Genomic DNA, 21,133 nt, shown 5'->3' with positions numbered 1-21,133 from the left:
TGGTTGGCAAACTCATTCGTCCACAGAGGCAAATACCAACAGTACAACCACTGACATTTCTTTGGAGAGCCAAATTTTTTAAACTTACACTTCTAGCGCCACTTCTTCAAAATAGACTCGCCCAGAAGTGGTATTTTGCGGAAGAGCCACACTCAAGGGGCCAAAGAGCCACATGTGGCTCAGGAGCTGCAATTTTCAACCCCGGGCAGAGGACAATGCTCACCCACTGAGCCACCCCAGCAGGGCGTTCTTTCTCCACTGGAAATGCCTTTTCATTGAATGACACTGGGATTTTTCAGACAGACACAAAGGAATGGTTTCAGGGACGGTCAGACGGCTCTGCACAGCCTCACCGAGCCAGTCTCCTGCTGTTGACGTGCTTAGGGAGCTGGCCAGCTGTGCAGGGTGGAAGGGCCAAGACTGTGCTGTGCTGGGTGGTGACCCGAGGCCCACACTGCTGACCCCGAGCCAGGACACCTGCCTGACTTCACAGGAAACCTGGTCAGAGCACCTGCCTGCGTGTGGGGCTCCGTCCCCAGCAGGGGCTGTGCAGGAGGCCGCCAGCGATGGTTCTTTCTCTAGATGTTTCTCTCTCCCTTCCTCCCAGGGGACACTGCAGGGTGTGAGCCCGCCGGGCGCCTGGTGCCACAGGCTGGCCCAGGCGCGTTAGAGTTCGCCCCGCTCTCACCTTTGTTATTAACCTGGCACTGCAGTTGCAGGTGACAGGAATCCGAGCTGCTCGGGCAAACAAAGACCTGTTAGTTTTCTTTTCAAAAGCTCCCGAGGGCCTGGCCGGAGCTCAGTGGGCTCGTCATCCCCGCACGCCAAGGCTGCCAGTTCCGTCTCGGGTGAGGGCACACACACGGAGGAAGCAATGAATGCATAAATAAGCGGGACAACTTCTCTCTCTGAAGTCAGCAAAAGTTCTGAAACGCCAGCCCCACCGGAGTCCAGGCGGCCAGCCAGAGCGTCGTCCTGAGCCCCCTGGGCCCCCACACAGGACCTCACCCGGCAGTGACCCAGCAGCCGCACCCACAGCGGCCTCAGGACCTGGCGGCCCAATGGGAGCCCGGCGCCCTGTTCTCTCCCCTTCTCCCTCCCCTTCAACCCACTCTGTTGGTCCCGTCTCTTCGACCTTCTGAACGCTCGTCTTTTTGTGTGTGTTTTTGTTTCGTTTTGTTCTTTTTAAAATATATTTTTATTGATTTCAGAGAGTAGGGGAAGGAGAAACATCAATGATGGGCGGCCAGTGTTCTCAGTGGTTAGCGTTGACCTATGAACCAGGTCGGGTTGATTCCGGGTCGGGGCACAGGCCGGGGTGTGGGCTCCATCCGCAGTGGAGGGGCGTGCAGGAGGCACCGATCCGTGATTCTCATCAGTGTTTCTCTCTATGAAATCAATAAAAAAATATTTTTAAAAAAGGAAAGACACACCAGCTGTGGCCTGCTGGTTCGCAGGCCGGGATGTTCTGGGTAAAAGGACCGGGTCCAAGGTAGGAACCGCAGGAACCACGGGAACAGGCGGCGGCTCCGCCTGAGCGGATTAACAAAACCGCCGTCGGGCCTGGGGCCTCGGCCCGCGGTGAGATCCGGCGGAGGCCCCGCAGGGCACGGCTGCAGCCAACCGCAGGCCCGGCCCGCCCCGCCCGCCCGGCGCGCAGCCCCGCCCGCGCCCTCCGCACTCGCACTCCGCGCCGCCGCCGCCGCCGCCATGGTGCAGGCCTGGTACCTGGACGACTCCGCCGCCGACCCCCGCCGCCCGAACCGCGCCGAGCCCGCCCGCCCGGTGGGCCTGGAGCAGCTGCGCCGCCTCGGGATCCTGTACTGGAAGGTGCGGGCGGCGGGCGGCGGGCGGCGGGCGAGGGCGGGTCCCTTAGTCGCCCGGACGCCGCGCACCCCGCGCCGCCGAGCCCGGGACCGCGGCCTGGACGGGACCCGGCGCTGCGCACGCTCAGTAGCGAGGCCGGGTGGTCGGCCGCCTGGGCGCGCTGCGCAGGCTCCGCAGCGAGGCGGGTGGTGGGCGCTGGGGGCGCTGCGCAGGCTCCGCAGCAGCAGCTGCAGGCGGGTCCAAGGAGAGGTCTCACGCCCCTCCGTTCCCAGCTCCGGACGGGCCCGCCGGCACGGCGGTGCAGGCTGGGACAGGCTGGGGGCACCGCGCAGGCGGGGATACGGGTCAGCGGGGAGGGGGCGTGGGCCCAGGCTGTCCCATTGCTGGAGGCCCGAGTTCTGGAATTCAAACTGTGTCTTTTGTGTGTTTGTTGATTTTTACATGGTGTTTGTCTTCCTGGGCTAAGATTTAACATGCAAAGCAATGACAGGGTTTAAAGGCCATGGTGGCAGGGAAATAAGTTTGTTTTTTTAAAAATATATTTTATTGATTTTACACAGAGAGGAATTGAGAGGGACAGAGAGTTAGAAACGTTGATGAGAGAGAAACACCGACCAGCTGCCTCCTGCACACCCCCCACTGGGGATGTGCCCGCAACCAAAGTACATGCCCTTGACCGGAATCGAACCCGGGACCTTTCAGTCCTTAGGCCAGTGCTCTATCCACTGAGCCAAACCGGTCCGACTTAAGTTTTGTTTTCTGATAAAAGTTAAGGCATCCACAACCTAAATAAAGCACACTATGGGCCGCGTGACTGCGGGCCTTGCCGCCTGTGCCTTGGTGTTTAAGAGAAAGAATGAGATGCTGTCAGCCTGCAGGGGAGCGCAGGGTGACATAAAGGGTCAGTCAAACCCTCACCTCTCCCTTCTCCCCTATGGGAGAGGGACGGCGGGACAGCGGGTCCAGAGGCCACCCGGACTCAGTGATGCTTGCTGGGTGCTCCGAGCGCCCGCCTGTGTGCTCATTACATGTGCTCTTGTCAGGGGCACAGAGGCAGCATGCGTGCACGCCTGCTCGTGGTCACACGGGAGCACAGAGCCCTCACACAGCGTGAAGCTCGATTGTCCTCGTGCGCACACGGCAGGCAGGTCCGCTAACTTGGGAGTCACCTCTGTAGAAGTTATGTGTTGATGGCTAGTATTGGAGATACTTGGGAGTTTGCTGTTCAGTTCTCACGGTACAATGTGAGTTTAATGACAGTTCAAGGCCAGCACGCTACATGCACTGCCCTGGGTCTTCGACAGGAGTTCAGACGCACTCCCTGGCCCCCGAGGGGGTGACGTAAACCCGGACTTTAAAGAGGGAGGAAGTGTTCCAGGTGGTGGAGGAGGCCAGGTGCCAGGGCTGCTAGGCCAGTGGTCGCAAACTCATTAGTCAAAGAGCCAAATACCAACAGTATGACGATTGAAATTTCTTTGGAGAGCCAAAAACCGACTTCTGCACGTGGGCCACCAAGTTTCCATCGCACTGTACGTGCACACCCGCGTGTGGTGTTTTGTGGAAGAGCCGCACTCAAGGGGCCAAAGAGCCGCATGTGGCTCGAGAGTCGCAGTTTGCCGACCACTGTGCTAGGCGAAGCATCGAGAATTATTGAAGAACAGCAAATACACCTCTGGTTTACAATGTAGTTTTTTTCTTTTTCAAAAATCAATTTCAGAGAGGGAGAGACAGAAACATCAGTGATTGGCTGCCTCCTGCAAAGCCTCCCCCCACCCCCACCCCCACCGAAATCGAGCCCAAAACCTGGGCCTGTGCCCTGACCAGAATCCACTGTGACCTCCTGGTTCATAGGTTGAAGCTCAAGCCCTGATCGACACGGGCTGGGCTGGCATTTTTTTAATAGGAGAGAGGAGAAAGGCACCTGCTGGATGGCAGAGGCCCGCAGTGCGGCAGCCTGGTGCTGGGACTGTAGCTGTGGGCGGAGGCGGCAGGCACTCTGATCGGGAACAGGCCGCCATGGGGCTCAGTGGGGCTTCGGAGAGGAGGCTGGCAGGGGGACGAGGGGTGTGTGGACAGACCTGAGGCCGGGAGTGTTCCCGAAGCCCCTGGCGGTGGGACCCAGGTGTGAAGAGGAACCCAGGAAGGACTGGGAGGCAGGATTAATGCAGCTGCGTTCTGTTCAGTCGGGGAGAATCACTGAGGTGGGAGGTTTGTGGGGTTGACCGGCCTGACCGGTCTGGATGCTGTGCCTCCCACACACGTGGCCTCCTTTCCTGTCCACCCTTTAGCTGGACCCCGACAGACACGAGAGTGACCCCGAGCTGGAGAAGATCCGCAAGGAGAGACACTACTCCTGGATGGACATCGTCACGCTCAGCAGAGAGAAGCTGCCGGACTACGAGGAGAAGGCACGGCTCTGGCTGCTTGGAGGGGACCATAGTCTCCCTCCCCCCCTGGAGCTCTCACCATTTTATCTTTAGTTTTTAAAACTTAGCTTAGACTTATTTGAATTTTTTATTGATATTGGGGAAAGAGAAGAGTGGGCTTTTACTTTTAACAGATTTTCACGTGGCTTCTGACCTTCCAGTGTGAGCATGTGTGCCTGTGATCACATGACTGCAGGACGGCGTAACTGCCGTGTGTGCTGGGTTATGAGCAGGAACCAGGCTGTCTGGGAGTCTCGGCTCTGACACGCAGGCTGTGTTGTCGGGCCCCATTTCCTGCCTGTGGACGGGGAGGGGACACAGACCCAGGCGGCTCTGCCTGGCCTGCGGCGGTGCTGGCCATGGGGAGGACTCGGAACCAGCCTAGCCCCCCGCCCGCTCGCTCAGGCCCGGACTCCGGGGAGAGTTCCGCCCTCTCCAGCCGACACAGGCTTGTCGCTCCCTGCAGATCAAGATGTTCTACACGGAGCACCTGCACCGGGACGAGGAGATCCGCTTTGTGCTGGACGGCAGCGGCTACTTCGACGTGCGGGACGCGGCGGACCGGTGGGTCCGCATCGCCGTGGAGCGGGGAGACATGATCACCCTCCCGGCGGGGATCTACCACCGCTTCACGCTGGACGAGCAGGTGGGACGCGGGGGGCAGACGGGGACAGGGAGGCGGAGGCCCGGACGGCCGCTCTCACCGGCTGTGCTTCTCCCAGGGCTACGTGAAGGCCATGCGGCTGTTCGTGGGCGAACCCGAGTGGACGGCGCACAACCGGCCGGCGGACCACTTGGAGGCTCGGAGCCAGTACGTGGCGTTCCTGGCGCAGAGCGCATAGCGGCGCCCCGGCCAGCGCACCCCTCGCCCGGCCGCCCTGCTCGTGACGGCAGCAGAAACTTACTGTCCTTGCTTTCCTGCCCCTCGGGGAGGCTGTCTGATCAGTGTGTCAGTGGAAGGAGCCGTAAGCCCGATTGTCATGTAGAAGCCACTGCGGGCGTGCCGCCCCGCCATGGCCCTGTGCGGCACCCACTCCCCTCGAGCCCGTGTGCCGTGTCCCTGCCCGGCCGTCCGACGGACCTGATGCCGGACTGCGGCCAGGGCCACGCCGTGTGCGCAGTGACCGGGCTCTTGTCCCACCACCGGAGGGGAGCGGGGCAGCCCTCATGTTAGGGGAACTCATGCCACTTTCTTGTTTAAAATAAATAAAGCAGCTGCCTTGTTCTGGCCAGTGGCTCAGTGTCCCAATACACCAAGGCTGTGGGTTCGTACAAGCCTCTGCCAATGAACTCATAAATAAGGGAAACTGGACATGTCTCTCTCATTAATAAAAGTAAATGGGTAGCTGTCTGATTTCATGCTTGGGCTGGCAAGAAGCCGGTGAGCGGACGGTGGGTCCCTCTGGGGCAGGAAGAAGGGGTGTGGTCCCACCACAGTTACAAACGCTGACGCCCAGGTGCTGGCAACGGTTTATATTCCTCTTCCTGCTTTCCCCTGAGGACATTCAGAACTAACACCGAGCGGCCCAGCTTCCAGGAGAAAGAAGCTCGAGGACCTGAGTGTCCTGCAGACTCGGACTGTGCACCGCCCATGGCACGCTCACCGAGCCCACGGGCGGTGCAGGGCTGCCACTGAACGGACTGCCCGGCACCTGGCCTCGGCCAGGACAGGGGGGCGCGCTCGGCCCCAGTCCACAGGCCCCACGGGCCTGCCGGCTCCCGCGCGGTGTCCGGGCGCCGGGCGGCGCGGCTAGGCCAGCTTGAGGCACTGCGTGTTGAAGCTGTCGCCCTCGCGGCCGGCCACCGCCTCGAGCAGCGCCTGCTTCTTCTGCGGGCTGCGGGAGGACTCGAGCTCGTACATGGTGGTCAGGTTGAAGAGCACGCTCTCGTGCAGGCAGTGCCCGGGCTCCCGCTGCACCAGGGCCTCCAGCTGCCGCAGCGAGTCCTTGAGCCGGCCCAGGTACAGCAGGCACACGGCCGCGTTGTTGTTGGCCTGGAGGACGGACGGGGTCAGGACCGCGCTGTGCCCGGGCCCCCACCCCCTCGGAGGACGGGGCGCCAGGACCGCGCTGTGCCCGGGCCCCCACCCCCTCGGAGGACGGGGCGCCAGGACCGCGCTGTGCCCGGGCCCCCACCCCCTCGGAGGACGGGGCGCCAGGACCGCGCTGTGCCCGGGCCCCCACCCCCTCGGAGGACGGGGCGTCAGGGCCGAGGCTGTACCCGGGGCCCCCACCCCCTCGGAGGACGGACGGGGTCAGGGCTGGGCTGTGGCACTGGCCCCACCCCCATGGTCACCGCCCGGGCCAGAGGGCGGGACGGGGCCGCAGGTGTGAGCACATCTGCCGAAGCGCCTTACCACTGCATTTGTGGGGTCAATCCTTAAGATGTCCGTGAAGAACTTGTGGGCTTCGGCGAAGTTATTCTGACCGAGGTGGAGGAAGGCTCTGGGACAGGCGACAGGGGAGCCTCAGCCTCCAGGGCAGAGGCTCGTGGGTGTTCGCCCTCACTGGGCCCTGAGCGCCGGGCACGGTGCCCTCAGCGGGCGTGAGTGCCGCTGGCTGGCCCGCAGCTCGCACCCTGGACTGGAGTTAAGGTGCCGGGAGCACAGCCTCTCCCTCCCTCCTCCCCGGGCGCTCATTTCCTTCACCTCCTCCTCCTCCTCCACTCCAAGGCCCCCCTTTGTGACTTTCTAAATAATCTTTTTCTTTAAAAAAAGAAAAAAAGAAAGCGGCCCTAAGGTTATTGATCCAGACTCGGCACTGCGCCTACACTTCCTGCCACAAACGGGCCCGGGACAGCGGCCAGGAATCCGCGATCCCAGAGGGCGGTGCGCCCGGAGCTGCGGACACTCGGTGGGGGACACGGTGGGACACGCTCGGGTGAGCTCGCTACCTGTTCATCAGCACCATCGTCTTCCCCTGCGGCCCCTCCAGCCTCTGCGTCACTCTCTCCACATCCTGGAAGTACTTCTCGGCCGTCTTAATGTCTCCGATCTGCGCGGACAGAGTCACAGCTCAGGCGCCCGCTCCCCTGGGGTCACGTCACGGAGACGATGGTGCCAAGCAGGGTTCTGGGCACCGGCCTGGCGTCACGTCCTGTTCAGACTGCCAGGCGTGTGGGATGCAGTGCGTGGGCCTCCCTGCGCCCGAATCGAACCCAGCACGTGGGCCGTTAGACGCGGTGTGCAGCCTGTGCTTTCTGAGAGAAACCCCGCATGGCAGCACCGCCACACACAGCGGAGCGAAACGGAGACTCACAGGCTGGTGCCAGGCGGCAGCCCGATCGTCCTCTGGCCCGTGTGACCAGGAAATGACAGCCACTCCCGCCCGCTGGCCCCGCCAGCTCTGTCCCCGAGCTGACCCTCGCTTCTCCCTGGCCGCCCAGGCCCGGGTGTCAGTGAGCCGGCCTGCCCGCCTTCCCGCAGCGCCCACCTGGAGGAAGATGCGGCCGATGCCGCTGAGCAGCTGCGGCTCCTGCTCGGAGTGGAACTGGATGACGGAGCGGTAGGCGTCCACAGCCAGCACGTAGTCCTGCGGGAGAGCGGCTGTCAGGCGCGGACCCCGTGTGGAGGACACACGGACACACGTGGCAGGAAGCGGGAGGCCCAGCAGGAGCCTACTCGGGGCGCGCCCGCCGTGCCCGCCTGCAGGGCAGAGGACTCCTGCAGGCTCTGGAACCTCAGGAGAGACAGTGACACTGAAAGAGTGAGGCGAGCCCCGGCTGGTGAGCTCAGTGGTTAGAGCGCTGGCCTGAGCACGGAAGGCCCTCAGGTTAGATTTCCCGTCAGGGCATGCACCATCCAGGTCGGGAGGCAACCAATTACTGTGCCCCTGGCACACTGATGTCTCCCTCCCCCTCTTTCTTCCCTCCCTCCCTCCACACAATGGAAGAATACTTTCAGACGAGGATTAACAAACATCAAAGTGAGAGTGAGCGCTGGCCAGGAGGCTCAGTAGGTGCACCAAAAGGCTGTGGGTCCCACTCCTGGGAGGCAACCGATCGATTTTCCTCTCTCACGTTGATGTTTCTCCCTCTCAAATCAATAAACGTATCCTCAGGGAAGGGCAAAAATGATAATAAAATAAAAATAAAATACAGTGCAGTGCGAGGAGGCCTGTCCCAGCCCTGGGACACGCGTGGCTGTGCCGAGTGCATTATGCAGACATGAAAACATTCCTCATCGTTAAAAAGTTAAATCAGTGTTTATTCCCCTGTAATAGAAATGTTATTCAAAATAATTAAATGGCTGATTAAATAACCCAGACACGTAATTTAATTAATGTGACACCAGAGCAAGACCACAGGCCTGCGGTGCTAGGCGCGGCCACTAGGTGGAAACAGAGAGCACAAACTTGAGCGGCCTTCATTGCAACCATTTTCTCTTTTTAAGCTCAAATGAAAGAGTAATCTAAAATTTCAAGTTCAATGCATTCACCGTAAAAGCATTTTTGAAACAGTAACATGTTCTGTGCGGACATCCTCTACATGCTACCTACATGCTACCTACATGCAGGCAGAAGACATGCTTGGTGCCTAGAGGTATGACAACACAACAAAGAAAAGTATGTCTATCCCATAATTTTCTGTTCGTGTCTTAAAAATGCAGAAAAGCCGCGAGTTTTGGACCAGCTGACCTCCCTCGGGAGGGGTTAGCCACACGAGTGCGGAGTCTGCCTGTGAGGGCCGCAGGGCTGGGCAGCGGGGTCGGGGCTGGCTGAGGGGCAGTGGGGGGGATGGCCTGTGTGAGGGCGGAGGGGCAGGGCCGCAGGGCTGGGCTGGGCAGCGGGGTCGGGGCTGGCTGAGGGGCAGTGGGGGGGATGGCCTGTGTGAGGGCGGAGGGGCAGGGCCGCAGGGCTGGGCAGTGCGGTCGGGGCTGGCTGAGGGGCAGTGGGGGGGATGGCCTGTGTGAGGGCGGAGGGAGGGGCAGGGCCGCGGGGCTGGGCAGCGGGGTCAGGGAGAGGCCCCAGGACAGGCGTGTGAGCTGCAGGGCTGCCCGGGGAGGGGGGGAGGAGGGACTGGAGGAGACAAAGGCCCCCATCCCCGCCCCGTGTCCTGTCCTGGGGAGCAGGGCCGTGGGGACCGAGTGGGGGCACAGTGTGAGCGGTGATTTACATTGAACCACAGACCACGTTTAACAATTACACGGAATTCGCACGGAGGCCACAGCCTGTGGCCCCGAGCCTGTTCCCGCCGAGCCCAGCCCCACGCACCTTCATGAGGAGCAGGCAGTTGGCCATGGAGCAGGTCACCCGGCCCAGGCGGGACCGCCACAGCTGCATGGAGGCTGCAAGAGAGGGCGCTGAGCGAACCCGGGGCCGCGGTGGAGTCTGCACACCGAGGCCAACGCTCTGGGCTCTGGGGGGCCGGCCACACAGCCACCGAGGGCAGGGCTTCGCCTCGGGGGACAGACCACAGGGCCAGGGCAGCGTCAGCACCCCGAGAACTCATCAGAGAGGGGCGCCCCATGGGGTCAGCACCGGGCTCCGCCTTCCCCAGGGCCCAGGCCTGTTTGCCGACCTTCCGAGGGAGACAGGACGCCCTCCTCCACCCCCCCGTGGCAGGGGGAGAGGTGCTCTGGAAGGTGAGGCCCCTGAAGCCGACTCCCCACAGGGCTTCTGCACAGCCGGCAGGCTGCCCCCCTTCCCCCAGGCATCTTCAAACCTCCACAGCCCCCTCCCTCCCCACACCCCTCCTCCACCGCCCCCTCCTCCAGCCGCCTCGGCCTCCCATCTCCTGTCGGAGGCCCAGGCCGAAGGTCCCTAGGGGCTGCCTGGGCGGAGGGCGGGACCACAGACCCCGGGGCTGCGCCGGGCGCCCGGGAGGGAGCTGTGCAGGAGGGAGGCCGCACGGACCTTGCCTGTTCTCGGGCGAGATGCTGCTCATGCTGCCGTCCTCGGCCAGGCCCTGCTCCAGGTGCGCCAGGATCTGCAGATTCAGGAGAACCGAGCCCCGCGGGTGGGCCTGGGGCCTCACACCTGCCGGTGCGCACTTTCCCCTGAGGCCGGGCCTCGGCCTTTCCCCACCACCGACCGCTCTCTGCCCAGCACCCCGCCCGCCGCCCAGCACCCACACCGACCGCCCGCCGCCCAGCACCCCGCTCGCCGCCCAGCACCCACACCGACCGCCCGCCGCCCAGCACCCCGCTCGCCGCCCAGTACCCTGCTCGCCGCCCAGCACCCGCTCTCTGCCCAGCACCCCGGGTGGCCACCTGAGCGTGGAAGGCTCGGAAAGGAACCGCCCCCGCTCCACCACCACACGGCGTGTCCCTGCAGTGGGTGTCTCTCCTGCAGTGGGCCTGCCCGCCCGCGCTGAGACCGTCCTGGGATTGGGCTGCTGCCGGCCCGGAAGTTAGGGTTACACCATCAACGCCCCCACCTGTGGCTGGGGGGCTGCACCCTCCGGAACCCCACCCCAGCTCCCAGAGCGGCTGGGACTGAGGCTCCTGAGATGTACCCTCCTCCTCCACAGCCGGAGCTGCGGCTCCTGCCCCGTGCTCCCACCTGAGCAGCTTCGGACGAGCTCCCCCGTGTAGACCCCAGCCCTGCGAGAACGCCGAGGACCAGCGCGGGAGGCAGGCCGCCTGGGGACGGAGCACTGTCCCCAGGTCTGCCTATGCCACCAAAGGGATGACCTCATCGCCTCCCAACCCCGGCGATTCGGGGCGATGCGGGAGGCACTGGGCCCGGCTGTCCGGAGTCAGGGCAGGTGACGGTCAGGGCGATGTGCGGGGCTCTGGGGCCTGTGGACCACAGTCCGTAAGCTGCCCAGGGCCTGCTTGGCGGCAGCAGGGACTGCAGCTCCCGTCTGCCCCTGCCCGCCATGATGTCAGCGAGAAGACGGCACAGGTCCCCGCAGGCCGGGCCTGCCTTGCTGAGGGGGCAGGCGGAGCGGGCACCGGGAGGATGGGAGCCCTGGCCGCAGACCTACCTGGCTGCAGACGGCCTTCACCCGGTGCAGCCGGTCCAGGGCCTCCTGCGGGTTCCCCAGGTACTGCTGCAGCTCGGCGTGCAGGACGCGCATGGAGAAGGGGACCATGGAGCCTGCGCCAAGGCCAGAGCGTCAGCCATGGCGTGAGAGCACGCCCCCTGCCCGCACATGCATGCGAGCTGTGCAGACCTGCCCCCGGCGGGGACCGCAGGACCGCCTGACACCGTCAAGTTCTCCCTGGTGCCCGCTGCAGAGTGCACGTGGGCAAAGCATGTGTAAGCATGTTCTAGCATGTAAGCATGCTCCACCCATCAGAAGGCCCAGGGGTGTCTCCTGCAGGCATGAAGGCTGTCACACTGATGAGACAGCTGGCTCTCCTCCAACACGAGCCAGCACAGCACCCTGTGGGCTCAGCGAGGTCCCGGGACCTGCAGGGAGGGTCTGCCAGCAGGTAAGGGTGTGGGGGACCAGAGCCGGGCAGGGGCTGAGCCAGCGTGCGTCAGGCCCAGGCCCTGAAGATGCCCTCAGTCAGTCTATGGTGTGTGTGCACATGTGTGCACATGCGTGTGTCTTTGGAGCCAGAGCTGTGCCTCAGAGCTGTCCCAGCAGGAGGCACGGCAGCATCAGGGCCGCCAGACCCGGGGACCCGGCACCCAGCTCCACCGGTCAGTGCCCAGGGGGACGAGGCCACTGCTCCTCAGAGGAAAACAATTTACATCTTTCTAGAACGCAGGGACATGATGTTAATATTCTTTCGGAATTCAACCATAACAGGTGTTTTTTAAAAGAAGAAATGTAACGTTCTTTAAGAAATATTCACGTGCCCCTCCCCCCGGACAGTTCAAAGCCACATGGGTCAGGAGGCCAGACACGGCGGGTCAGTGAGCTGGCCCTGCAGACCGTGAATGTCAGGACAGCCTTTCACTCAACAAAACACCCCCCAACGCCCCCCACCGCCCTCATTTCCCGCCGCACTGCCTCACGCCGCCCCGTTTCCCAATCCATTAACGAACAGAGGCCGAGAGAAGGCACAGATCGGGCACGGCCCCCGGTGTGTGCGTCCCTCCTGGGCACGCCTGTGCCTGGCTACAACGCAGAGCACTGCTCGCTCGGAGCAGGGCCAGGGAGCCCGAGAGCCCCCGTCCGCACAGGGACGCCCCAGAGCTGCTGGGAGCGGTCCAGGTGGGTGGTGCGCACAGCTGAGGCTCTGAGCCCGAGCCGGGACCAGGGAGAGGGAGCGGCTGTGAGTAACGCGGCGGGCCTTACCCCTGCGGCCGGGGTACACGTGCGGGTAGTACTCGTAGTAGAGGTCGGGCTGGTCCAGGCTGCCGAAGGGCTCGAACTCCAGCTCCGCGTTCTGGAACAGGCCCAGCTTCACCAGCAGCGCCAGCCGCACGAACCACAGCTGAGCGGCGGAGCACAGGCTAGGGTGAGGGGCGGCCTGCTGACCCCTCCCCCAGGCATCCCCCTAAATGCTCAGCGACCTGCGCCCACGCGGGGAGCTCCAGGAGGCAGGAACCCAGCCAAGTCCGGTTCAGGGTACGCTGCCTCCTCCTTCCGCTCGACGCCCTGAAGGACCTCCCACTGCGCCCCCAGGCCCGTCCTAGCCACACAGCTCTGCATCCTCATCCCAGAAGCGCTGCTGTGCCCGGGAGAGCAGCCCTGAGGACCCGCCCCTCCCTGTGGCCACACCCAGACATGGCCCCCCCCCCCCCCAGCCGCTCCTGGCCTCTCCCCACCCCCCATTACAACAAAGAGAGCAGCCCAGAGCCCGCCGCGCACCTGCAGCGAGTCTGCCGTGTGGCTGGTGGGCAGCCCGCTCTTGCCGTAGCCTTGGCCGTGGGCTGTGAGGAGGCGCCCGCACAGGTCCACCGCCGCCCTCCAGTTTCTGCTGCTCTGAAAGGCACAGCAAGACGGCCCTCGAGCACCGGCCACATGCTGGACGCAGGGCATGGCCAGGGAGCCCGCCCGGCAGAGGCCACCGGGAGAACCTGTGGAAAGCTGGCCACAGGCCCCCCCCCCCCCCCCCCGTCCACCTGCCCTCCTTCCTCCAGGACAACCGTCTGTGCACTCTTCCTGCTTAACCTTCCAGGTAGAAATCAACGCCCTGTGGAGCTGTGTTGGCTGCTGTGGGTTATCTGTGAGGTCTGCATGTGGTTGTGAGCGCTGTATGTTTACATCTATTACTAACATGAACTACACTGCTGCGACACATCCCAGGCCAGTCTGTCAACACCACACACTTCCCTGCTATTTCCTGCTGAGATGTGAACCCTGGACCCCGTGCAGAACAAGCCTTCCATACTGAGTGAAGACAGGACGTTTAAAGAAATAACAAAGTTATTTCTCTCCAACATTATACTTGATGAAGCTTATTTAACCCAAGTATACTCTGCTTCAAGCACTCTGCTCATTTAAAATAATGGCTTTTAGACTAATTGGACTGAAAATTGAAAGCGTGTTGATAGGATGCTCTCTGCTACCCAGGACTGGTGTCTACTCTAACGAAGTTCTATTTCTGTGCAGGGCTCTGGTGATATATGCCAGGCAATGAGCTCCCAGGAGAACACTGTGGAGGCAGACACACACACACACACACACACAGACACACACACACACACACACACACACACACGATTGACCATCCAGCGCCCGCTCCTCACGATGAGCTGCTTCAGGCCGACGAAGGACTGCTCCACGGCGCTGGCGTCCGCCACCTGCCTGCGCGCCGCCGCCTTCTCGCCCACGAAGCGCAGCAGCAGGTCCTTGATGGCGTCGCCCTGGAGGACGGGCGAGGTCAGGGCGGGGCGGCTGCGGCCCCTGACTCAGCCGCCCACCGGCCCCGAACGACCCGCTGCCTGGCGGAGGCTCCCCGAGCGCCCCCCTGCCGGAGCCGCCTCACCTGCAGGTTGTCGAACTTGAGGCCCGGCATGGTGAGGTTCTCCTTGTCCACGAACACGGCGCTGTACTGCTGCGTGGCCACGGACACCAGCACGTCCCGGGTGGCCGGGCCGGGCAGCCAGGCGTCGCTCCGGCGGTCCATCTCGCTCATGCTCAGCGCGGTGGCGAAGGGGTCCTCGCTCCCGGCGAACACGGCCTGGATCTGGGCGAAGGGCTGGGGGGACTGCGGGATCTCCGGCGGAGCCGCGGGGACGGCCGGCTCGGCGTGCTCCGGCCCCGGGGAGGCCAGTGGCGACAGGGGCCCGGGCACCCCCGTGCCAGCGTGGGGGTTACTGACGGAGATGAACGTGGAGGTGGTGAAGGAGTCAAAGAAGTCCGAGGCCAGGGAGCTGGTGCTGGCGGTTTCCCCGAAGAAGGTGCTCAGGCTGGGGCTGGGCTGCACCGCGGGCGGGGGCGTCCGGGGGGCCGGCTGGCTGGGGCCGCTGAAGCTGGGCGACTTCACCATCTGGGACTCGAAGCCGTCCTGCAGGAAGGGGCTGGGCTGGGCGGCCACGGCCGGGGCCTGGCTGAAGATGGTGCACATGGGCACCGGCTCGTCCTTGGGAGGGGGCGAGCCCTGGGGCCGGGGGCCCGGCTCCCCCGCGTCTGCATGCTCACAGGCGGGCAAGCCTTTCCCTTCTGGCTCCACGACTCCCTGCAAGCTGGCCCCGGTGCCAGGAGTCCCTTCCGAGCCGTCCTGAGGCGCTGTGTCTCCGTCACTCTCACCGTCAGGGCTGGGAGTGTCCTCGGCGCCCGGGCCCGGGACACTGTCCTGGCTGCGGGCATCGCTGCCCCCCGCAGGCTCCCGGGCGTCCTGCGCCCCGCCCAGGTCACCGGTGTCGTCTTCGCTGTTGTTCGGAGAATCCGAAATGAGGACGCTCTCCATCATGTGCTCGCTGAGCTTGTCTGCAAAGTTATTGGAATCATCCGAGACGGTCTCGTTCTCCTCGGACCCGAACTCGTCGCCCCCGAGATCGATGGTTTCCTCCTGGAAGAGCAGCCCGGGTTCCTGCGGGGGTGCCTCCGGGGCGGTGCTTTCTGCTCCCCCCTCGGCCAGCCGGGGCTCCGCCGTCAGGCTCTGCTCAGCGCCCGGAGTGTCCTCCATGGTCCCTGAAACAAAGGCAGATACACCACCCTCAGCAGCTTTCCTCCCAGTCACTGTTAAGCTCATGTCGTCCTTTTTCTTTCTTCTTTTTAAATACATTTTACTGATGTCAGAGAGGAGGGGAGAGGAAGAGAGAATAATTGACGCCCTACACTAGGGATCAAGTCCACAACCTGGGCATGTGCCCTGACCAGGAATCGAACCCTGACCTCCTGGGTCATAGGTCAATGCTCAGCCACTGAGCCATGCTGGCCCGGCTACTTTAAGCCCATGGAAAGCACAACAGCCAGAGCAACCCCTACTGCCCTACGTGTCTATCTCACATCGATGTTTCTCTCGTTCTTTCCCCCTCTCTTCCACTCTCTGTAAAAACGCAAAAATAAAAGTGTGTGTGTTGGGCCATCTTCGCCAGGCAGTGTCACATCGCTTTCCTGGGTGGTGTGCCAATTCGCACGGAGTAGCAGAGATAGGTATTCCTGTTCAACCCATTCACCTCCCCTCGGCATCTCAGACTTCCGACTCAGTTCAGCACCCTGGAGTCAGTAACAGCACCCCCCCCCCCCGCCCCCCAGGGTCCCAGCTGAGACGATACAGCCCCAAAACAAGCAGGAGTGAAATATCTGAACCCGGAAGATAGGCTGTCCTCCAGGGGCCACAGAGAGGCAGAATCTGTGGTCCAGGGTTTCCATCTGGACTGGGCGCGGTGGACACCTCTGTCCAGGCCGCTGCCGCCATCACCGACGTTACCGGGACCCGAAGACTCTCCCACACCCTCCCTTCACCTCCAGGCGCTGGGCCGGGCGGCAGGTCTCCGCCTGCGCCTGTGCTCAAGCAGCAACATGGGAGCGAGACGGGTTATCGAGCCTGGGAGGCCGGAGCAGACCCGGCTCCCCCTGCCTGCCTCCCGGTCCCCCCCTGCCTGCTCCCCGGACCCCCTCTGCCTGCTCCCCGGTCCCCCTCTGCCTGCTCCCCGGTCCCCCCCTGCCTGCTCCCCGGTCCCCCCTGCCTGCTCCCCGGTTCTTCCCCTGCCTGCTCCCCGGATCCCATTCCTACTCCCCGACCCTTCGCCTGTGCCGACGCCTCCCGCCACGACGCGCCAAAGTCCGCGAGGCAGACCGGCCTGCGGAGCCCGCGGAGGACCGGGGAGCTCGGGACCGCCCGACCCGTCCCTGCAGCCCGGGGTCCTCACCTGCCGCCCGCCGGCCGGGGCTGGGTCCAGGGACCGGGGCCGGGGCTGTTGGTGAGGAGGCGGAGGAAGCAGGAGGGGGCGTGGCCACTGCGGCGCCCGCGCGCCTGCGCGGGCCGCTCCTGCGCGCATGCCCAGTGCAACCTCCTCCCCGCCCTCCCAACGGTCGCTGCCGGAAGCGCATTGAGCATCCGGTTCATGCACCCGGGGGGCGGGGCCCGGAGATGTGAACGAGGCGGGGCAATGGGGCGGGGCCTGAGGCTGGATGCGAACCCGGGCGGAGGAGTGGGCGGGGCCTGGCCCGGGGGTGTGACCCGGGAGGGGAGTGGGCGGGGCGAGCTGCCCAGAGTTGGGGTCTGCAGCGGAAGTTATCCTAAACCTGGAGGGCTACAGGCAAACCTGCAGCCCGGGCGCAGCTGGAAGGTACAGTTAGGCTTTTTTCATTGGGGCCAAAGCACCCTAGGAGCTATGAACGAAAGGAGCCACATGCTAACTTGACAAGCTCAGGGGAGGCCCGCGTGGCAGTCTTGCAAACTCAGAGACCTAAAGGAACCACAAAAGATGGTTTGAAAATTAAATATTTAAACTACAAACAGGTTATAGTGGGTAGTCAAGTCCTAGGCCGATATTTTTTCCCTGACAAAGATCAACTTAGATCTTCTTTACTGAGCCCATTTGCCTTTTTGCCTCTAAGAAAGCATATCTGTGAGATGTCTGGTACCCAGCTTCCTTCATTCACCAGTAAATATCCATCTTGCCTTAACTTCACCAGGCACGTCATTCGTTAGGTGCTGAAATACTGCCGAGCCAAACACCAAACCAGACCCCGCCGTTTCTTCTTTTTCTTCCTTTAGGTCCTCCACCCATCTTAGCTGCCTGGCACATCCTAGCTGCCCCACGAATCGAATCCTAGCGCCCCATCTTCGGTAAATGGAAGCATGAATGGAAGTTTGATTCTTTAGTGTTAAGGTTGGAGCCAAGGAGTTCATGGCAGTGGATGGAAAGCATTTGTCCTCCCGTGAGAAAGTACTAATGACAACAAAGGACAGTGCCACTGCCCCAGGTGCTGGATTCTGGCATGATGGAGCCTGGGGTTCCCGCAGGAGACTCTCTGGCGGCCCCTAGTGGCGAGGTGGGGGTAGCACCGTCCAGGCGAGGCCCCGCCCCCAGCTGACGCCCCTCCCACAAACCCGCCTCGCTGGGCCAGCGGAGAGGCAGAGAGCCCGGATGGGTTCCGATGCGCATGCGCACCAGCCGCGTACTGCCGCCATTGGCCACCGGCGAGGAGCGAATCGATGACGCGCAGGACAACACAGGAAGTGAGCCTACGGGGGCCGCGGCGGGCCAGAAAGCGTCCGGTTTCGGCGCGGGCCGCGCGGCACGGAAGCTGTTCGCGCGGCGCAGGGGGCACGCCGGCTCTGGGACCCGCTGAGGCGCGGGGAGGCGGCAGCATGGAGGACGACGCGCCGGTCATCTACGGGCTGGAGTTCCAGGTGGGTCCCCCGGCCCCGGGTCCGGTTTGCGGAGCGCGGCCGGCGCGGTCCCGCCTCCCTGTCTGCCCGGGCCGGGAGGCTGCGGGGCGGAGGAGCTGGCCGTCCGGGGGCCGGCGGGAAGCGCGCCCGCCCGCCGCCTCCCTCCTCCTCCCCGGCGGCCCGCGCACGCCGGCACCTGTGCCGCGGCGCCGGCTCCGGGGCGGGAGCTCCGGCTTCTCCGGTCGCTCAGGGCTGACAATGACGCCTCCTGAGCCTGGGAGGTGCTCGCGGCCCCGCACCGGCTCCGAGTGCGGCTGACAGCCTGCGGACCGGCGCACTGGTCAGAGCCCGGAGCAGCTGGGCACAGCCTGGGACCCGAACACAGGCTGCTCTCCCGCTGACGTCCCAAAGGGATCCCATCATCCCGTGTCTCCCCCCCCAAAGGGTTCCCATCATCCCGTGTCCCCCCAAAGGGATCCCATCCTCCTGTGTCCCCCCCTCAAAGGGATCACATCCTCCTGTGTCCCCCCTCAAAGGGATCACATCCTCCTGTGTCCCCCCCAAAGGGATCCCATTATCCTGTGTCCCCCCCAAAGGGATCCCATCATCCTGTGTCCCCCCCCAAAGAGATCCCATCCTCCTGTGTCCCCCCCCCAAAGGGATCCCATTATCCTGTGTCCCCCCCTCAAAGGGATCTCATCCTCCTGTGTCCCCCCCCCAAAGGGATCCCATCCTCCTGTGTCCCCCCCAAAGGGATCCCATCCTCCTGTGTCCCCCCCAAAGGGATCCCATCCTCCTGTGTCCCCCCCAAAGGGATCCCATCCTCCTGTGTCCCCCCAAAGGGATCCCATCCTCCTGTGTTTGCCTGGTTCATGGTAGACAAAAAACCATTGGGCCACACAAGCTGGGCTGTTTGTATTTGTTAATCCTCACCCAAGGATTTTTTTTTTCATTCACTTTTAGAGAGAGTGGAAGGGAGGACGGGATGGGGCAGAGAGAGGAACCTCGTAGTGAGGGAGTTCCTTGTACTCAGTTCAGACTCCGGTTCCGGTTTTGGTGCCTCCTGGAACGAGAAGACCTGATGGCACATTCCCATGGTTCTTCCCTGCTGCGCTCTTGGCTCAGCATCTCCATCGCCTCTCTGGTCTGGTTCACTAGTGGTGATGGCAGGTGAGAAGACAGCTCTGTGGCCAAAAGGCCATGGCTTTCCTTTGGAAAGCTGGGCGAGACACATCCTCTGTAATAGAAGCCTAATATGCTATGTGTCTGGTCGACTGGTTAGCCTTCAACCAATCAAAGCATAATATGCTAATGAGGTGCTGAGGCTGCTCAACTGCTTGCTATGACGTGCACTGACCACCAGGGGGCAGATGCTCTGACTGGTATGTTAGCTTGCTGCTGGGGTCCAATAGATTGGGACTGAGCAAGACCAGCCGGACTCGCCCTGGAGCCCTCCTGCGGTCCCTCCCCAGCTGGCTAACCTCCCACATCCCTCCCCAGGCCCTGATAGTGCACCGGTGGGGTCCCTCAGCCTGGCCTGCGCCCTCTCACAATCTGGGACACCTGGGGGGATGTTGAAGAGCCGGTTTTGGCCTGATCACAGAAGGACTGGTCGCTATGACACTCACTGACCACCAGGGGGCGGATGCTCAATGCAGGAGCTTCCCCCTGGTGGTCAGTGCGCTCTCACAGGGCCAGTGCAGCTCAGCCAGAAGCCGGGCCCATGGCTGGAGGGCAGCAAGAGTGGCGGAGCCTCTCCCGTCTCTGCAGAGGCCTCGGTTTACCACTCCTGCTCTGCCGTGCGGGAGCCACTGTCTGCCGTTCTGTTGAAGAAAAATGAGTTCAACCCATCTATTACCGGGGTTCTTTTTCCCAGCCTTAAAAGGGTTCAGCATTCGGGAGAAAGGGCTGTGTGTCCGTGGAGGAGAGAGAGTTTTGAAAGGCATTGGGGGTCAGAGGAGCTTCAGCTGAGGGAGCTAGAAGGCTCTCCTTGTCTCAGGACCACGTGCTTTTATTAAACACGATTTGTCCCGAGGCGAGATGGAGACATACACGCCAAAGGGTACGTATCAAAGGATCGAACACAAACATTGTCAGATTGGGGGACAGCCTGCAGCTGTTCAGGTGTTCGGCCAACAGGAGGCAGTAAAGTGCCCTGAGCTGCCTGGCAGCTAACAGTCCTATTCAGGTTTGGGGGAAGTGCCAGTTAGCCGTTCCAACAGGCAAATACATGTGACTCCACCCTGTTGACTCCCCACGCTTCACCAACCGTTCGGTCAAACTCCTGCAATGATGGCATGCTGGGATTGGTTCTGGGCAGTCTATCACTGTTGACAATCATGGCTTTATTGAAACACACTTTGCTGAATGTTTGTACCCACCTGCAGTTGCTTCCACTTACACATCCGGAGCGGGAGGCGGGGCCGCGTGTGACCGGTGAGGTCCAGGGCCGTAAAGGTGTGCACTTCCTTCCCCCGCAGGCACGGGCGCTGACCCCGCAGACGGCGGAGACGGACGCCATCCGGTTTCTGGTTGGGACGCAGTCTCTGAAGTACGACAATCAGGTAACTGTTTCTGACAAGCGCCTCCCTTGTCATGGCTAACCCTAGTCTTACTTTGGGACCGTTTTGTTCTTGACTTTTCAAGCAACATTTGAGGAAATGAATGCCACACGAACAGAAGAACTCTTCCACTGGGATTTCACCACCCAGCTGTGGGCACTGGTTGTGTTCGGTAACTTAAATGTATCCGTGGGCCCTGCCCGGTCCTTCTTGTGGCCGCGTGGGACTTACTGTGTAGGTGACTGGGAGGCAGCGGGGGTCAGTGGTCAGCATCAGCCACCAGCCCTTCTGGCCAGTGACCCCTCTCATTGCTCAGAGCACGCTCTCCACTGTGCCCGGAGGAGGCCACAGGCCAGTTGGCCCCAGGGGCACGCAGGAGGGCCCGTTGGCTGCACGGCCACTTTGAAGAAAGCATGCTGGATACTCAGGAGGTCAGGGGTCAGTTCCTGGCCTGGCACTGACTGTGACCTTGAGCAGTGGACTAACCTTGCTGGACTTCATCTCCTCAATGCATGTAGAGGTGAGGCTGTGGGTGGTCGGCACCTCGCAGGGCCATGAGGTGAGGATGAGCGCTGTCCTCGACGGGGAAATGCCACGCACACGGGCCGTGTCTGACCTGCAGGGCCTTGCCCCACTATCACGGTCACACGGGGAACGGCGCTCAGGTGTCCAGAGTCTGAGTTCAGCCT

At 62.7% G+C, this 21,133-nt stretch overlaps 3 protein-coding genes across 4 annotated transcripts in view; 2 read left to right on the top strand and 1 right to left on the bottom strand.

Annotated features, from left to right (window-relative positions):
• The first annotated feature begins 1,686 nt into the window (after nt 1-1,686).
• Nucleotides 1,687-5,445, top strand: ADI1 (acireductone dioxygenase 1). The gene is made up of 4 exons (XM_084900117.1): nt 1,687-1,830; nt 4,116-4,235; nt 4,720-4,899; nt 4,976-5,445. The coding sequence occupies exons 1-4, from the start codon at nt 1,711-1,713 to the stop codon at nt 5,093-5,095; spliced, it is 540 nt and encodes a 179-aa protein (XP_084756243.1). The 5' UTR covers nt 1,687-1,710; the 3' UTR covers nt 5,096-5,445.
• A 130-nt stretch (nt 5,446-5,575) lies between these two features.
• Nucleotides 5,576-16,527, bottom strand: TRAPPC12 (trafficking protein particle complex subunit 12). Of its 2 annotated transcripts, none has more exons than XM_084900080.1 (12): nt 16,415-16,527; nt 14,083-15,230; nt 13,844-13,960; nt 12,963-13,076; nt 12,447-12,585; nt 11,181-11,293; nt 10,106-10,178; nt 9,464-9,537; nt 7,685-7,783; nt 7,146-7,246; nt 6,610-6,697; nt 5,576-6,246 (listed from the first exon to the last, which is right to left on the bottom strand). In XM_084900080.1, exons 2-12 carry the CDS (start codon nt 15,223-15,225, stop codon nt 6,004-6,006), a joined length of 2,304 nt encoding a protein of 767 aa, XP_084756206.1. In that variant the 5' UTR covers nt 15,226-15,230; nt 16,415-16,527; the 3' UTR covers nt 5,576-6,003. The 2 variants fall into 2 exon arrangements, with proteins under 2 accessions (XP_084756206.1, XP_084756207.1); XM_084900081.1 differs by lacking the exon at nt 16,415-16,527 and adding an exon at nt 16,287-16,405.
• A 1,182-nt stretch (nt 16,528-17,709) lies between these two features.
• EIPR1 (EARP complex and GARP complex interacting protein 1) overlaps nt 17,710-21,133 on the top strand; it is a 36,684-nt gene continuing 33,260 nt past the window's right edge. The window contains exons 1-2 of the mRNA XM_084900095.1: nt 17,710-17,904; nt 20,364-20,447. Coding sequence (XP_084756221.1) covers nt 17,863-17,904; nt 20,364-20,447 — 126 coding nt within the window. The 5' untranslated portion in view covers nt 17,710-17,862. The remainder of the gene's footprint in view (nt 17,905-20,363; nt 20,448-21,133) is intronic.

The sequence above is a fragment of the Pipistrellus hanaki genome (assembly GCF_964339955.1).
Source record: "Pipistrellus hanaki genome assembly, chromosome: 12".
In the NCBI taxonomy this organism is placed as follows: Eukaryota; Metazoa; Chordata; class Mammalia; order Chiroptera; family Vespertilionidae; genus Pipistrellus; species Pipistrellus hanaki.
This window is presented reverse-complemented; position numbering and strand designations above follow the sequence as displayed.

Coding starts and splice junctions, on each gene's coding strand:
- TRAPPC12 (XM_084900080.1), bottom strand. CDS start 15,225: ATGGAGGACACTCCGGGCGCTGAGCAGAGCCTGACGGCGGAGCCCCGG. Junction 13,961..14,082: donor TCAAGTTCGACAACCTGCAG/GTGAGGCGGCTC, acceptor CCCGTCCTCCAG/GGCGACGCCATCAAGGACCT. Junction 11,294..12,446: donor CGTGTACCCCGGCCGCAGGG/GTAAGGCCCGCC, acceptor GCCTTGGCGCAG/GCTCCATGGTCCCCTTCTCC.
- ADI1 (XM_084900117.1), top strand. CDS start 1,711: ATGGTGCAGGCCTGGTACCTGGACGACTCCGCCGCCGACCCCCGCCGC. Junction 4,236..4,719: donor TGCCGGACTACGAGGAGAAG/GCACGGCTCTGG, acceptor CGCTCCCTGCAG/ATCAAGATGTTCTACACGGA. Junction 4,900..4,975: donor GCTTCACGCTGGACGAGCAG/GTGGGACGCGGG, acceptor TGCTTCTCCCAG/GGCTACGTGAAGGCCATGCG.